The sequence below is a fragment of the Tubulanus polymorphus genome, chromosome 5 (genome assembly GCF_964204645.1).
Source record: "Tubulanus polymorphus chromosome 5, tnTubPoly1.2, whole genome shotgun sequence".
Classification (NCBI taxonomy): domain Eukaryota; kingdom Metazoa; phylum Nemertea; class Palaeonemertea; order Tubulaniformes; family Tubulanidae; genus Tubulanus; species Tubulanus polymorphus.
In genome coordinates this window covers 832,227-851,187 of record NC_134029.1, presented here as the reverse complement: position 1 = coordinate 851,187, position 18,961 = coordinate 832,227, and the positions used below count along the sequence as shown (strand labels likewise).

The 18,961-nt window shown below is 37.8% G+C and overlaps 2 protein-coding genes across 2 annotated transcripts; one reads left to right on the top strand and one right to left on the bottom strand.

Moving 5' to 3' along the window:
- The first annotated feature begins 1,833 nt into the window (after positions 1–1,833).
- Positions 1,834–3,749, top strand: LOC141905291 (glycine receptor subunit alpha-3-like). The gene is made up of 4 exons (XM_074794122.1): positions 1,834–1,960; positions 2,373–2,602; positions 3,208–3,351; positions 3,510–3,749. The coding sequence occupies exons 1-4, from the start codon at positions 1,834–1,836 to the stop codon at positions 3,747–3,749; spliced, it is 741 nt and encodes a 246-aa protein (XP_074650223.1).
- Positions 3,750–7,763: 4,014 nt separating this feature from the next.
- Positions 7,764–18,594, bottom strand: LOC141905288 (voltage-gated potassium channel KCNC1-like). Its single transcript, XM_074794120.1, has 5 exons — positions 18,298–18,594; positions 12,619–12,837; positions 10,905–12,110; positions 8,962–9,119; positions 7,764–7,814 (listed from the first exon to the last, which is right to left on the bottom strand). The coding sequence occupies exons 1-5, from the start codon at positions 18,592–18,594 to the stop codon at positions 7,808–7,810; spliced, it is 1,887 nt and encodes a 628-aa protein (XP_074650221.1). The 3' UTR covers positions 7,764–7,807.
- Between the last annotated feature and the right edge of the window lie 367 nt (positions 18,595–18,961).

The window sequence follows — 18,961 nt, the reverse complement described above, 5'->3', positions numbered from 1 at the left end:
ACAGGTTTAATGAGCAAGTTCACATATCTGATTGGCTGGCTTTAGCGTAATGATAGAAAATTGTTAGTTATAACGAGATCTAATTTCAATGAGCATTTTTTTCTGATGCCAAAAGCTGGTAAGGATCACTTTTTTCGTGCGAATTATGATTATCAACAACGTATTGTATATGATCATACTAAATGGGTGAGTGCATCGAGTGAATATTTGTATAAATTTTGGAAACATCGATGAATGGTTGTAAATATAGAAAGTATAATATCTAAAACTATTCTTTAAGGTTTATCAATTTTGTTTCGATGAAGGATCATCACCACGAGGATAAATCTGACTCAGCTTTACATCGATTCCTGTCAAGTTTCGACCCCGATTCGAGACCATTTGCGGAATCAGGTGATTTGAGGGTTGTTAGATTCGTAAAATAGTCATGAAATACCCAGAACACAGTTTCATAGTTCGGAGTTAAATTTGACTTTGAATCATTAAAAATGGAGCATTTCTAACTGAGAGCCAACCCTAACTCCTAATGGTGACACTGGATCTTGTGTTTTTACCTACGTTCTTGTATTGATTTGAATGTTTAAGTTATACAATTTAGGTTACCCATTGAATATCTCATTCGGACTGTTCGTCAATCACTTCGGATCTGTGGATGTCATAAAAATGGTAGGATACCTTAGATTTGTATAATATGTCAAAACTGAATATGCCGAAAACTACAGGTTCATACACGCCACATTTCCAATATCCGACTTTTTTATTTGCAAACTATAGTTGTGTCATCAGTGAAGTGCGCTGTAAAATATCACAAAAACTGTTCGTCGGTTAAACTATCGCCTCGGAATATATCTAGCTGGTGTCTCTTTCCAGGAATTTACTTTGGATGTCGTTTTGAAACAATACTGGGAGGACCCCCGACTTTCCAGAGAAAACAACAAGCGATGGCCGAATAAAAATTCAAATATTATAACGATAGGACATCACGATATATCTAGAATATGGACCCCTGATACTATATTCCGTAATTTGATAGATGGAAAACTGCATGGTATAACAACTCCAAATCATTTCATCTTGATACACGATAACGGCTCAATCATTTTCTCACAAAGGTAGAGTTTTGAAATGAAGTGTTTATCAGAGAAACTGGTGCTTGCATAGAAAATTCCAAACTCACAAACTAGAAACAGACTTCGAAAAGACGTTTCTATTTCCTCTGATATCGTTAGTGCATATTTCTCTATCAATAAAACCACAACTAAGAAATCCATATTGAAAAATGAAGTTTTCCATGAATATTTGACGTAATACCTCAGTTCTGTTATTGACTAATTCTCGAACTATATTGCGAACTAGTTTCACCTACAACAATTAATCTAATTTAGTTGAAATCTATTTGTAGGTTATCACTAGTTCTAATGTGTAACATGGATTTGACGTTTTTCCCAATGGATAATCAAACATGTCAACTAGAGATAGAATCATGTGAGATATTTTGCGTGATGATTTAATGAACTAAACGTTCAGCTTATAATCTTCCCTCATTTTTGAAAATCTATCAATTGCAACTTTTTCTTCAGTTCACTCTCACCCCGGTTCTATATATGAACGCATTCATCTAAGTTAAACATTAAATGGAATTAACAAATTATGCTATATTATTACTTTATTATGCAATATATGATATATAACACATTAGATAATTCATTAAGCTGCTTTACTTCTTCCGAATTCAAGGGAATTTTACGATTTCGTCTAGAAACTGTGTTAAGTTATTTTTAGTTCGAGATGATTCATGTTTTAACTCGTGACATTTTAGTTGCATTTACAACAATGGATATCAGATTTCACTGGAAGGAATATGAACCAATTCAGATGAACAAAAAAGTAGAATTACCCGAATTCGATAGCCACAATATCCGCATGTCATTTAACGATTGTACCGTCGAATATTCTACTGGTAAGGTTACACAATTTTAGATGTCATAAAACTAATTTGTAACCTGTATTTCTGTTGGCTTAATATGTCCGAATCAAATAACCAGAGGAAAGGCCACAATACTCGCATGTCATTTAACCGTCGAACTTTCTACAAGGATTCACAGTTGTAAATGTCATATTGTGCGTTTAAAGCAGGTCACATTGCGCTTTTTCTGGAAACCTGTAAAATAAAGTTTTTCTGTTGGTTTAGGATAGGCGTATGGGTTAAGCAGTTCAATGAACCACGCCTAGAGGTGTGGGAAGCGGGAATGTTAAATACGATATTTCCACAAATTGATTCTCGTCAATTCAGCATTTTTACCAAAGGTTACATGTATACAATAAAGTGTTTTCTTGTGAGATTCCATTTGAATGAACCTTTTCGTTGACAGGTATTTTCCCGTGTATCTCAGTCGGATTTCACATACAGCGAGAATTTGAATACTACCTAATTCAAATGTTTGTGCCCAGCGTATTAACGGTAATGTTGTCATGGTTATCGTTTTGGTTGGATCCCACTGCGACCCCAGCTCGAATATCTCTCGGATTACTCACTGTTATAACGATGACCACACAAACGACTGGAATCGTCTCTCAACTACCAAAAGTCTCTTACATCAAGGTAAAGGGAAATGATAGCTACTTTCTTGGAAATCACCTTTGGCGAATAATTTAGTTACATGAATTTAATTTTATTTCTGAATCATCAGGCAATCTGATGACGGCTGTCGTATGGCTACTTCAGAAGCAGCCCTTTCTGAAATACACGTGTGAAATCTTCCTCTCGTTATAAACCTGTGAAAAAGCCAGGTCATTTAATGATTTGATGATTCGATCCATTGAACATTAGTCGCGCCGTTTGGTCTCCGCGTGAAAAAGCCACGTATTTTACTAAGCACAACTATCTTTAATTTTTCTCAGGGTACCGATACGGTGGGAAAAATGTCCGCTTTAACAAGAATATCACGCAGTTGCGAATTCAGGCATACAATATACATATCATTTAATGATTCGATGATTCGATCCATTGATCACTAGTCGCGCCGATTGGTCAATGAAACAGTCCTCAAATAGTGTAGCGATTTCCACAACGTGAATATAACTGTAATTATCTTCATAAGGGTCACCTTAATCAAAAAGTGTCGTCATCTAAGGGAATAGAAACGTCTCCCTGGGTAGAGGGGGGAAATCTGCAAAATCTTGATATATAAGATGATATATTTACAGGCTATAGATATGTGGACGGCAATGTGTATTGCATCAGTATTTGCGGCACTGGTTGAATTTGCTGTTGTCAATATGTTAGTTCGTCGTGAACAGATTGAATTCCACCGATCAATAGAGTGCAGAAAATCTGTATTCACAATTGCAGTAGGTATAGTCGTGACGCAGGAAAATCTTAGAAAGACCTTAGGAGATAGATATCCAAAAACGTGTTCTATATAGCCCTTTTCATGAATAAAGTTTCAAGTAGTTGTACGTAGATACTTAATTGAAATGCTGGTCGAAATACAATAATTCTTTTTCAGACTATCGAAAGAAATCGAACCAATCAACATCTTTCAGTTAGCAAGGACAGCGGCATCGACCTTACTACGCATCCCGTCGGCAGAAATAGTCATCAGAAACTTCAAGCGCCTACAGGATCACCGATAACCTGCAATAGGAGATTAGCGTTGAAAGTCGAGTCCGTTTCAAGGATCGCATTTCCAGCTATATTCGCGATATTTAACGTATTCTTCTGGTTATACACGTTACACTATATCTGACTAGTGATCGCAGATAAATGAACTAGAGATAGATAATGAAAACTTGGCCAGATCGAGTACGCCTAAAATAATTTCACAGGATCAACATATTACATATCAACATTGTATTAGATTAGATTAGATTAGATTTTATTTTACTTATAATCATCGCTATAATACATATACATTATATTTACGGGCAGAGTCATCGATTTTCAACAAAAAATTTAATATAGTAAATAATGAATTATAGTAAATTTTACCAGCATAATTAACATAGATGGCGATTCACGCATAATATGGTTTTCTTTGTTTGTTTCGTTTGTCTCTTTCTTTTAATTATAATTAACTAACATATATTGTCACTCGTATACTTTTAAACCCAGCTCACACATTCTGCTCACAATTGCTCATCGTATGTTTTGTATGCAGCAGTAGAACAGATTCATCGGTGATGATAGAAAAATTGTTGACCACATTTCATCAAAATAACAATCACGGCGAGTTTGATAATACGTTGATAGTTAACAAGAAAGTACAACGTTATATCATACGAGTCTTTCTATTTGTAACAAAATATCTTCACACGTAAGGCGTGAAGAGATTCTAGCAAACGCTCGAAAAGTTCTACAACAAAATATACAACAATTAGGAGGTTGGGCTTAATTCACATTTTGTAGTGAGCAATTCATCACTTTCTACGATGCTTTGTTTGCTGAAGGACACGGTGAACAAGCGCTGAATTTACCAGTTGAAACCCGTAACGACGCGAGGGTTCTAGAAATCGGATGCGGGAATGGTTGTATGAGAACCATTATCTGCAAAACAAATCCAAGATAAGTTTTATTCTAGTGACGGATACCAATCCATGCGCTTTAGAAAATACATATGTGAATTTCGAGCGTTACGGAGTTCCGGGAGTGGTGCGCTATTCAGACGTGTTCCAGGAGATTTCTGAAGATTCGACTTGATTTTCTGGAATGTTTCGTTTTTCTATCAGACCCCCGCAGAGATCTGGCGGTGATACCGTTTTAGGTTTTAGTTGGGCTTGTGGTCGACTCGACATCCTGGAAGAGAAGGCGAAACAAGCAAAAATGCGTCTGGAATGCTATTGGCGTGGAGAGGGATGGATATGGGGCCTTTAGTTGAAGAATATTACCAACTGCGGCTGAACAAAAGTTACCAATGACAGAAGTATTATTTGATTGAATAATCTGCTTCATTTATGAAATCCTCGATATACTGGAATAGATTTCTAATGAGCAGTTATCATGCGTAACTTATCATATTATTCATGTTCAAAATGTAAAAGCAATATGGACTAATAATCCGCAATAAATGCCATAATAACAATAGTTATTATATAAGAAAGACTACAGTCGTTAGATAAAATATGAACTACTTCAAATTATCTATCGTGGTTTATGGGTTTTTATCATGAAATACTATTCCTATTTCTAAAATCAGATAAGCATTGTTCTTCGTGCCAATCTCGTTATTCTAAGAATGAATGTGGGAATGATTAAACTATTGATTGAATGGCAGAAGTCTGGAGTTTAAGTTGAGTCGATTTCACGGTCTTAAACGAATATTTCTAGACACAAAGAATTGTCAGAAAAAATATAGAATTATCCGCTAGATGGCGTGTGATAGACGTATGAGAATTCACGACCTAATAACACGTCATCATTATTTACTGTGCAGTAAACTGTCAAGAAACCAACGGCACAATGCATTGTTACAAGTGTTGACGATGATCCCACCTTGCGTGTATTAGTTAATACATCGGCTTTCTTTTATTATACGGATATTTCGTTCGTCGTTTCAGCTCACACAAGTAGCACTGCGCTCCATTATTCCGGCATCCATTGCGCTGTGCTGTTTTGTGTTAATGGTTATTATCGTCAAATGTAAGAGTCGTGTATGTCAATATTATGTTACTGAATAAAATGCCTGCATTGATTTATACGAGTACTTCTAGATATAAGGCCGGACTTTTGTCGCGTCATTTTTATTAAAAATGAATACGTCTCAGTTTCATTCTGTGTTCAATATCAGTAGACTGCTGACGTTTGGAAGCAGAAACCGAATGCTTAATTTCACTGAAATTAGCAGGAAATTTGGTAGTTCGAATCCGGACGTAAGGACGGACGTAGCGTTTCTAATTGCGCCGCTAAAGAAACCCATCCTGTGCGCATAATGACGAACGCAACTATGCAAATACGGGTGAAACGAGGAAAAAACGCGTAGGCAAAAACGGCGAATTAAAAAACGATGAAAATCTCAGCAAAATGCATCGCTTTTATTAGTGTTGACAAAGTCGTTACAGCCACAAAAACATGATTAAACAAAATCAGTCATAATCAGCGAACAAAAATAGCCTAAACGTCAGGTATAATTGCATCAAGTATTTCGTTTATTGTAGCCGTTTTCACTCAATCACGAATATGAGTTAAAAACGTTCGAACACAGAAAAAAATACGATTGTTTATTTTCACTCATTCGGAGACTCAATTCAACATAGCCTGACCAATATTGTGAGGACCCTTCCCTATGGTAGTGCCTAAGTTGATACACACTTAAGCTGTTATATTATACAGTAAACCATTCTAAAAATCAGACTTTTACTTACACGTGAATACAAGTTTTGATTGTAAACTAATAAAAATTACGAAAAATACATTGATCAGCAGTATTTAAGCAGTGGACAAACTTTAGATTCAGTATTTTAGAGTCGGTGGTTTTCGACTATTGGTGAAAAGGACGGATGAAGAAGTTTAATCTGCAGCACCGGGAACAAGAAGGCAGTTTAACCTAATGGTGGCAGAAATTTCCATTGATTGTAGTTCTTCATTAAAACAGTTGAGTTGATTTCTATTTATTTCACACGCATAATTTGTCATTTTTGTGTCATTTAAGCGCTTAAATGCCTTCGTAGAAAAGATCCGCAACGAATGATTAGAATTCAATATACATGAAACACTTCAAAATTACTCTACTGTACAAATAAAAAAGATAAAAAGAAGAAGTTGATGAGATCGATTCAAAGAGGAACGACGTTTCTGAGCTTCGTCAGTTACTCATCAGTAGATTTTAATCATGTCCGATTGTGGCTATCTCTAAATTGCTGTTAGTTCATGATTTTGCCGCTAATGTTTTGTATAGGGGCAGCACCTGACGGTACATTCTGACGAGGCGCGCTATTGCTTACGGTGGCATGCGAGTGGGCACTTTCTTTCAAACTCAATCGTGACGTCACCGTGCTATCGGCTGCCCAAATGGCGTGACTAGTACTCAACTCGGCCTTACTTTGCCCAGGGAAGTGTCATCGCACTTCCCTGCTTTGCCCAAGTTCATTATCATTCAACTTAGAACTGGATTTTTAAGCTTCCGAATCCATACATTATCATAGAGGAGTCACAGAATTCACATTTCTACTAAGTTATTGGTTTTCATTAATAGTTGATTTATTCAAGTTCATTCGATTATAAATGGAACGTAGAAGAAATTGACCGAGAGAACACAAAGTAGCAGTGGATGCTCATCCCGACGGTCGCGGTTCCCTCATTATATGATATATTCACCGAGTATGGCTCTATTCTACTGATACTCAATTAACTTCACGATATTTCGAGTACAAAAATATAGAAATTATCGCCACATACACAAAAATAATTACTACGGCTATTCTTAAACGTTTGTATCGTAAATAGAGAGTTTTATGTACAATTTCAAGCAGATGACACTGAATTAATGGACGGAGTTTTTTACAAGTAAAATATAATATATTCGATTTCCTCCCGTCTTGACAAAAACAACAAAGTCATAGTTCATAAGCTCATTTACAAAATAAAAGGCAAAGCTGAACTAATAGAAATTCAATCGATTTATTGATAGAGAATACCCTAGCTATTTGTTTATCTTATCTCATCCGCTACGATTCGCTAATCTAGAACACGAAATTTCTTATTATCATTGACATATTTTTACACAGGTCACCATAATGACAAACTACTTAAGGCGCGTCTGTTATATCAGCAGAATTATCGCAGAACGTATTTTGGTTTGAGACCCATTCATCATTCCCTAAAAATAGATAACAATGATATAAATTGAGTATATCAATGCATTATGTAAATATATTTTTTCAAAAGTACGAGACATTTCCAGTCGAAAGAACAACGACCGTTACCCATGCAGATACCTTACATCCTTCTCCCTCAAAATGACTCATGCACCCCCTCAACCTGCATTCACCCATCGGGCATTTTATTATCAAACCATTCTTCCAGTTTTTGTTCATCCACACTCCACAAGTGTTCAGAATTTCACATTTCAAATCGGAAATGAACTACAAACACCAGACATTAGATATTTTATCAGAACACTTTCAAAAACTGATTGTCCACATTTCGCACTATACAAATGAATCGAATGTCTTAAGGGGTGGGGGGGGGGGGGTGGCTCCGGGCTACAAAATAGTAGTTTGTATGAAGTTTAAGAGAGTTGATGTGTTAGTTGCCCAGTAACCTAGAATAAACGGCGTTATGAATTATGTTTACCGCGAATTATACCTTTTAAGGAGAGATTGATCAAACCGATTTGCATGGTTACTTTTCAATGAAACACGTAGGCGATTCTAAAGAACCAGCAGACCACAGTTACACGGACTTAAAATCATTTCCATGTTTGACACGATCGATTAAACGCAGCCACTTCGGTTTGGGATTTTTCTTTAAAAAAAGATGTCGCTTGAAATAGTGACATTTCAATGTGTCATTGACACCGAATTAGGATATGAAACACGTCAGCAATTTTTACCTTTAAAATTTTAACTAATTTCTAGATTGCTGACGGCAGCATTTGCAGTGAAACAGCTTCAAAGCATTTTAGGATCGAATGAATGATCATTATAAATAAATCATTGGTGTACATTTCATATCCTGAATAATACAGGTATCATCAACCCCAAACCCCAAATCTCAATTACACAAACCGGACCACTCCTTCAGACAATCTACAGCCTTGAACAAGCCGCCCTGAACTATCTCTCTTCAGACAATCCACAGCCCAACCAGCAGCCCTGAACTAGCCCTCCTCAGACAATCCACAACCCAACCAGCAGCCCTAATCCAGCCCTCTTCGGACAGTTCACAGCTCTGAACAAGCTCCCCTGAACGACCGATCTTCTGAAAACCTGCAGCCTCCCCGAAAACCAGCGCTTCGTTCTTACTTTGATTTATCAACTGGAGTTGAGTCTTTATTTCCATGCATCCTGGCCGCCTCCTCTCGTTTACTCTTCATCAACATCACCTGACGTCTGCGCTCCTCCATTCGCTTCCGGTCAGCGTCCGCCATGTCGCTTAGCAACTGCCTACTCTCGTCTTCCAACTATAAGACAAAAAAATGATTACAGAAGTTCATATATTTGTGATACACCTTCATTTAAATCATGATGCGTCGAAGATTTTTTTTTTCATTTGTTTATGGATAGAATAAATGGCGACGATTTGTCATTGTCATGAATTTGAACGCCTTGGCAAATATAGTGAATAATGTAAAGTTTGATGGTGAAATCGCTCAATTTAAATCGACCATTGACAACGAAAACGTGAAGTGTTGATTGAGGGAAATTTATTCCGATTGGATAGAACGAACATGTCTCGCAATATTCATCAATCATCGTCAGTAGTCGAATAATAAGTAAATAACATCGACGATGACTTTGACTTTGTTTAATTGCGACGACAACGTGTCAGGTTTATCTACACGTAAAATACTCAATTTTCACCACGTAAGAAAATTAGCTACAAGAACGAATAAAATTTATCCAAAAACCAAATGTAAAATGTGTTTTTTTGGCCATTTAAGAAACTATGATTTCTATACAGTATTTGACTTGTTATAGGTTTTCAATGTTATTACTCGTAAATTCCGCGGCCATGATGATATTTTTCCGTTAGAAAAGAGCGGCTGAAAAAAAATCATTTCTCAACAGCCGCTTATTTTGACGCTAATTGGTGCAGAATAGCACTCTACGAACCTGAAATATTCATATCTATATGATTAAATTGTGATAGAGCCGAACACCTATTATACTTCACACTCGCCTCGACTCTCCTGATTAGTGTAGATGTAAAAACCCTTCACTCTTGAAACCCTGAACTCTCTTACGAAATAAACTATTTATAAAACGGTGTTTCATGTCAGCATTTTCGTTCAAATACATACATAATTTAGGCATAGAAAAGGTCCTGCAGCCTTTTGCTTTTTCGACTCGACTTCGCAACATATTCAGTGATTTACAGGAGAGGCCCTGGTTGATGATTTCCCATATTCGATATTTCCATCGGATGGAAGACAATTAGATGCATTGCGTTTCACCGGTAGATTATCTCCATCAGTACAACGCACCTAATTGGTGGCTAGATATATACACTGGTGGGCATCGAGCGGGAACCTTTCCGCCCAAGAAATCTTGGGCGATATAATAGACCAATGAAGGAACTGCGACCAGAGATTGCGTTGTTGGTGCGTTGTTGGCAAGCGAGGATGGCACAAGTTGAACGGATGGCTTCAGGGGGTGGTTTCCATTAGTAATAAATACCAGTTGACCCATTCTCTCACATCATCGCAAATCTATTAATAATGTTTACCATTCAACAGTTTGCCTTAAACCGCCGTTCTCTATTTGCCTGTATTCCTCACCACGTAATTCTTTCTAAACAAAAGCCGGACAGACTCGTATTAATTATTCACACGAATATTTGCCGCGTAAATTTCCACCGATTTCCATTAATTTTCAGAGGCGAAAAATAAACAACTGCGCACTGTATTGTACTATACTGAACTAATACCGTGCGCACATGTCGACGACGTATGCAAAATTATTTAAGGAATTTTGATATTTCGACCCTCCCTCGAACATGATGGAATCATCAGACTCTACCCTTATTACACATATTGTAATACACATACGCAATAATGCCCCATTGTCATTATCAGCAAATCAGGAATCACATTTCGTTTTAGCCTGGGTTATTCCGAATTTGCATAAGCGATTCTGATTGGTGTAGACACTTTTTCAACAACTAAGCAGCATGCGTGCGCACCGAGACTGGTGAACCCATCAGGTTCGAATCCTAGCTTATGATGGATTAGTGAAATAAAACTTACTTTACTATTACTGCTGTATCCAGAATCCAACGATACCATCGTTTTACCGATCTCAGGTTGATCTAGATCATAAATTGTAGTTTCTTCTACAGGGGTGGCGCCACCGGACGGTTTAGCACCGTGACGGATACGGACGGCTGGATCACGTGCTGTAGGTGGGTACATGCTAGCGTGCGCCTGTTTACTGGTGGCGTACTCGGGAGGATGATAGCGAATGATCGAATCGTGAGGTTCCTTCAACGGTTCTTTCATCGCGTCTTTACTTCTCGATTTTTTATCGGACGGTGAATTTTCGGCGCTAAACTTTTCGACTTTCGTCGACGACGATCCCGGACGTTTGCCCGACTTGGGACGAGCCGATTTACACGAAGCGGAATCGTCGGGCGTCGTCGGTGGACTGTTCATCGGTTTTATCTTCCGTTTGGACTTGTACGGAAGTTTTGTCCGTGAAGTAGCGTGCGAATAGTACAACGTGAAGTTATTGACAACGATCGGAACCGTGAACGCGATTGTAAGAACCCCGCAGATAACGCAACACGTTCCTACAAGATACCCCATCTCACGTTTGGGCACTTTATCCCCGTATCCGACGGTAGTCATGGTTACCAAAGCCCACCAGATACCGATAGGGATGTTGTCGAATGTTTCCTTTTCGACGATATAAATCAAACAGGAGAATATTAGAACTCCGGTGAACAGAAGAACGATTATCAACATCAGTTCTTTCGTGCTGACTTTGATCGTGTAGACGAGTATTTTGAAGGCGATGTAATGTTTCATCAGTCGAAATATTCTCAGCAAGCGTATAACCCGTGATAGCATGATTACTTTGAGCAAGCTCGGCGTCCACTGATTTTCCGATTGGATTATCTTCAGTAAAACGGACACGAAATGCGGAACGATGCAAATCAAGTCGATTATATTGTGAACTTTAGTAACCATCTCCCTGAACGTCGGTACGAATATAAATCTGAGAATCAACTCGAACACGAAATAACCGAAACAGACGTAATCTAAAAACTCCATGTAATCTTTAACTTCGGTTCTGTAAACTCCTTCGCGTTCTTTCCAGTTGAGATCTTTATATTCGCAGGCGGTTAGAGTGGTGTTCAGCGGAATCACCACTCGACGGAACATACAATGCGTTTCCAGAACGAATATCACAATCGACATCAATACAAAAAACATCGACACGACGACATAGGCCTGAAAAAAAACAACACAGACAATGATTGAACTGTTACACTACGAAAATCGAAAAAAAAACCGCGATAAGTTCCACGGTCTTGATACCTAAAGGTGTTAAAAATAAATAAAAAGACTGGTTTCAAGTTGTTACATCTGCTGTATAAGTAAGGTGGTCTTACACTAAATCGAAACTATAACTGTGAAACTGAGCCCCGCATGCCATCGCCTTGTTTCACTACTGACAGGTGTGAGGTGGTTCTTTAAGGGAACATAATGAATATAACATCAAATCAGAAAAAAAGGTAGCGATACTAAAACAATAACGACTTATTCGCCGAGGATCCGAATATGAAATTCGTCGAGTGGATACTACTTTATATAATACTCGGGTTGATTGACTTGTGAATATTGTTCTCATTTCTGAATACGATTGTGATGACTGTCAACTGACTGTATGCTGTTGACTCTGGGCAAACAACGAGGAAACACAAGACTCCATTAAAACTAATCAAACACTAGTTTTTACCTTGGCTAATCGACCAGTTGATGGATCTTCGAGTACTGCCCAAATACGCCGTCTGGTTCGTAACCATTTCGACGGTTCTTCCTCCCAGGCGTCGTTTAAATGTGCCCCGAATGTCTCATCAATGGCCGCCAGGGTTGACTTGTGATCGGTGAATCTGCTGTAAGCTCCCCAGCAACACGGCTCGATATCCGACTCTTCGAGGCCCCAAAATAACAACTCCTAAATGTGAAAAAGTTCAATAGTATTAGTTCACGATTAACCTATAAATTGTCTGTAATCTATAGTCGATCTAAGCGAAGCCCGGGTTAAGGATCAGAAAATACGTTTGGAAGTCACAAAATAATTATTTCATTTTTGTCCGAGTAAAGTCTGAGTTGGCCATTCCCTCTGAGTGGGTGAGGTTAACTTTATCACGTCGGCGAAATGAGAATAATTTCATAACAAATTTCATAGTTCATACCAATTTCGCTTCGTAATTTGAAATGTGTTAATAGAATAGAATAAGATAAATTATTAGATACAGTGTCTACTGGCTGATGATGCGAGATTGTGATTCAACGTGACTTCACGCGCGCAGAAAACGATTCCGAAACAAAGAAAACTGACGTAAATGTAATAATGATAATAGAAATACGACATGAAAATTAGTTGCAGCGAAAATCAATCAAAAACTGATTAGTAAAAATAGTTGTTATTAATACTGGACTGTTGCGTTGAGAAAGTCACGTATCAGGATGCATCGAAGACATTACTTGAATACACCAGATTATTGTCTCATGTGATTAATATCGCTGAAGCCGTTTCTATTACGTCTATTGTTTCAGTTTCCGATAGCGGATATTTTGCCTACACAACTGACTGCGACGCGAAGGAAATAAATAATCAGTTTCCCGGGACCTGTATCACCGCCAGCGAGTCTGTATAAAAATCATTCAACATCTTTTTCAACGAACACGCCTTGTAAAGAATATCGAACTTTCATTCATTACGTTATTTAGGGATATTACTTTTTATTTAAAATGGTGGTCGTGGATTTTGATTCTACAGTTAAATCTATAATACGTGTAATAATAGTTATAATTGGACAGTTGCACACAAACTTGAAAATGAGAATGAGAAATCTAACAAAGTATATAGACCTACTCAGCGGAACACAAAGGAGTAACCGTACTTATAATCTTAGAGAAAAGAACTGCTTGTAGTGTAGTGTATGCCGGACATTTTATTTAAAGTATTCACCAAGCGCGATTCTTGCGTCTCCGTTAACCGTTATTTTTTTGAATTTGGCAGTGAATTCACTGCGGTGTTTGTAATACATCGAATAGACACCCGCCGAACCATAAAACTAGAAACTAATAACCGAGTGTAATGTTTCGCTTGAATTATTTCCTATATTGTCCCGGCTTTTAGCCACCTTAACGCATTTTACGACCCACGCAAAACCAGACCTGTTTACGGCGTTCGACTCTAATTAGACGTGTTTTCTCGTTTTACAATTCATTTCGATGTAAACTACACAATAGAATGGATACCATTAAAGTTTAGTTTACGATGCGGTTACTCGTGGCAACACGAATCGATATCCCCCAACTCGCCGTCTGCAGATTATTGAAAGAGCGATTATTCATGTTGGTAAAAATGTTAATACCGCTTTCCTCTCTCCTCAGTCTCTCCCCTAACTCTCTTTCTCCCATCTAATCCCCTCTCTTCCCTCTCTCCTCTCCCCTCTCTCTCCTCTCTCTTTCTCTTCTCCCTCTCTCTCCTCCCTCTCTCTATCTTCTCCCCCTCTCCCTCTCTCTCTCCTCCCTCTCTTTATCTTCTCCCCCTCTCCCCCTCTCTCTCGCTCTCCCTTCTCCTCTCCCTTCTCTCTCTTCTCCCTCTCTCTCTCTCTCTCTCTCTCTCTCTCTCTCTTCTCTCCCTTCTCTCTCTTCTCTCTCTCGCGCTCTTGAAATTCTGTGCCGATATTGGAAAATTTAGCATTCCGCAACTAATGAAAACGTTCGTTTTTTAATTCAATTAGGAATTCAATTTTCGAGCGGCAAAAAAAGGAACGACTAATAAAATCTAAAAATACCCGCAGACACATGAAATAGCAACTCGATATATCAACTCGATATATCACATTAAGTATAAACAGTACATACATTTGATATTTTGATAAGCAGATTGCTCATTCTGGGGATGTTTTCTTCAGGTACCCAGGGGCCGTTTCACATGAACTTTAAAATTCCATTCGTATTATGTTATTATAACTAATTCAATACCTGATTTTCATTCGCATACGACCCCTGCAAGTTTATTGCTGATGTTAATGGAAAATTAAGTGTCCGATTTTATATACTAAATAGAATAAACATTGTATGGATTCCATGTATCGTATAATGATGCTTAGGACTTGTCATATGGTTTTAGAGGCATGGACATCGATGGAAGGAGGCATTGGTCCTAGTTTTTGCGGAGCTACAAACAATTCAAAGCCCCACACGTCACATACACCACAAACAAAAACGACGACAATTCAGTGATTTTTAAAAGTTGTAGGCGCGAAAATGTGAAATACATATGCCATCATTAGGATAGTCCTAAAAGCTTTGTCTGTTTAGATTCCGTTTCCACCCTTAAACTCATACAGCAAGCTTATGGGTTTGAAGTTAAAGTGTATTAAAAAGATGAATTGGCTAAAAAGTGTAGGCCAGGAACATACTGGCTCCGTTCCTGCTATCCATTGGCCTTCATTAACGGCTGATGGCATTTTGGAAATTCAAGGTTAAACCTCTGCTTATTATGTAGAACAGTAAATGAAATACTGATGATGGCAAGTTTCTATGGACACTTCGCGTGTTAAGTTCATTTTGTAATAAAGTCATCCGGATTCACTCGACAGCGTCACAGTGACAATTAAAGCAATTAGTGAGAGTAGTAATGAGTGAATCGTAGCACGCGATATTGACAACCACTACCTCCTCATTACCTCCTCATTACCTCCTCATTACCTCCTCATTACCTCCTCATTACCTCCTCATTACCTCGTTACAGCTCCTACAATCCATACGTTAACATTCACTAAATGACGGACGGTCTTACCGGCGAGAATTGAACCCAATCTGACGACGCAGTAATAACTAAATAAAAGAATCATCGAAGCAATGAGTGGATTTTTTCTTCGTTTTTCAGGTCGAAGAATAACATTGCCGAGTTGAGACTGTTAACGACCGGATCTAAGAGGCTCATTAATCATTATACAACGAATCGGTTCCGTAAAACAGATCTATTTTGATCCAGGGAGTGGGATAATGGGAGGGCCTGATACAGTCAAACTCGCTTAACACATCCAGCTACATAGCTGTAACGATCATTACGTTGACGACTTATCCAAATGATGACTAACATTTCGTAAATACAACAGATTGGCACTGAATAATAGAGATGACTTGTCCAAATGACGAAAAACGACCACGTTTCGATGTATTTCGCTTTCTAAGTAAGATGACAACTCATGATTGATTCATATCTGATGATATCGTTATAAGTAAAGAAGCCGAAAGAATGCGCAGTTTTATATATATTTTTGATGTATAGTTTCATTATGCGCTCGTAGGGTTTTATATCATTTCAAAATTCAAAGGTTAATTGATATTTCTAGGAACGTACATGAGTACAATTCAATCGTGATTTCCTATTGAAAAGCGCACAATAACACGTTCAATTATTCATTATACGGCCGTAAAAAAAACAAATGACGTTTTGTTTTGCGGAAGACAACGAGGTAACATCTTTTGAATAATAAATGAGAATCGATGATCAGTCAATTGAATAGTATTGTATAGAGTTTGAGAGAGTGACTGGTGAAGAATCTATTCTTGACAATAACAGGGAATCCAATAATAATACAATCCATATTTCATACGGTTTGAAACGATTTCGATGTTTAGTAACGCGTAGCAACTCGATGAGTAACTATGGATCCGGGACTACCTGGGACACGCAGCTCGCTGAGAGCTCGTGTGATAATTGTCTTGTCATCTCAAAGATGGATCAATGTCTTCTTCTTTATTATTCATTACGACTTGTTCAATTCGCGGATTAATTCGTAATCTTGAGAAATTATAGTTTGCCCGTAAATATCGCTGCTTTCCATTCGAAGCAAGAGACTAGATGAATTTCTTTTTCATCGGGTCGGTGCTTGTGTCCGAAATAAGTTCCCCTTCCTATATCAGAAACGGGCCTGCGACTATTTGAACTAAATTTTACTGGTCCCAATTTAACGAAAGAGTTAAACTTGAATGATTGGTTTAATCGGCTATCGGCTTCTCGGTGAGGCTGGCAATTCAGAATTAACCCTAAGCAGGTACGAGATATATTTATGCCAGCAATATGTATAACGTTGATAAATTTCAAATATTATTCTGTAGATTCATGAAATTGAAATCATTACAGAATAAAAATGATTTACGCGCTGTCGACTTCGACTAGAATTGTGTGATCGAGTAAAATAAAGTATTATTTCAGTTGTAGCGACTACACAAATATTTGTTAGTCATAAATCACAATTGAGTCGAATCGAAATTGTTTTATCACGAGGATTTCAAGCGCAAACGTATTGATGAAACGCGTGGGTTTTTCACAAACCTCGACAAACTGCGCTGCTGCGACCAGTCGACCAGTGCAAACTGAATTCTCATATTTTCTTCCATTCGTCACGAAATCCGGAAATAGAATTTTCTCCGGTTCCTCTCCCGCCCGATTCATGATCTTTACGGTAGATTTTTAGTTGCGTAATAATAACGCGAACTGAGAGGAATACGTTTTATCGCTGTATCTCATGTAGGTTTTATACACGATGAAAACAGCACTTCGGGGAACTGAATTTATTAGCACGTAGTATATGTAAATGTGATTGGTATCATAAAGAAGCGCCTCACTGGGCGATACGGGCAAAATGCTTTAAAAACCCTAGAATTTGTTTGAAAAACATCCCAATTTCATCACGAGTACGGTGTGCCCACTTTTGGAGCTTTCCCTTTTTTTATCCAACTTGTTTTGAATGACTAATATACATTTTCAATTCGAATGGAATTCGTATGAGGTATCTACTGTTTTAAGGTGTACAGCGCGGTGATTCAGTTCATAGATCTGCGCAATATAAACGAATAGATTATTATCATCATTATATGATATAAGAACTATCCGATATTATTGAAGTCGTGGAGAAGCCACATTAACCTGATATCAAATCAAAACACGTAATAACATATCTTTATGCATATTACATTTCGATATAATGAATAAAATGCATGGAATCTAAAACGGTAATTTCTTCGTTTTTTTCTTAATGGAGAAAATTACGTATTGGAAACTGCGTAATGACGTAATACACGTCATAATACATATCAATAGAGGCTCTAACACGATATAAAGCGATCATCTAATATTCTTACTGCTCTCACTACTCTTCTTTCTCTACCTGATCTTACTAATCTTACTAGTCTCACCATTCTTATTGATCTTACTGCTCTAATTGTCTTTGCTAACCATTTACTGTTCTAACTATACTCTTAACGCTCCTACTAATCTTACTATTCTCTTACTGTTTTTACTGCTCTCATTGTTCCTACAACTATTACTTATCTTACTGCTCTCACTGTTCTTACTGTTCTTACTGTTCTTTACTGTTCTTACCCCTTTGACGACATTCCCGCACAGATTCGTATCAACGTGTAATTCTTCTGAGCGATAATAGTGTAAAATCACGGCGAAAACGTTCGGATTTCTGTCGAAGAAAAATTCTTTTCTATCGTAATCGTAACTTTCATCAGCTTCCATCAGATGCGCTAATAAAGCCAGCCTGGTTCCCGGGATCCTTTCTAATGTGCTCGCCCAGGTTTCATGTCTCCGACCGCCCACATTTATCGTTATTCGTCTATCCAATTTTTTCTCCATTTTCAAAAGATCGACGTACGGTTTGTGATGCAACATTTCCATTTATCATAGTGTCTATTTCAGAAATATTCGGCTAAATCAATGCCGTCGTCATCATTCTGCCCGAGTCAAATTGCATGTTTAGTAAGCATTTATCTAATGTTCCTATGTATATATTCTGACTGTGATATAGAGCGTATCAGCTTCCGAATATCCGGTACTGATTCAGTTGAATATTACAATTTTATATCCGTTCCATTGAATCAACTGATTAGAATTCTGATCTACTGAAAGCTACTGTTAACACGACGTCGCGTGGTCCAATGACAGACTGGATCTCCTTTATAAAGCCATCAACGATCGGGAACAGTTGTCGTCGCCGTCCTGTTAAAGGCATAAATAAGCAATTAGCAGAATTGTCGTT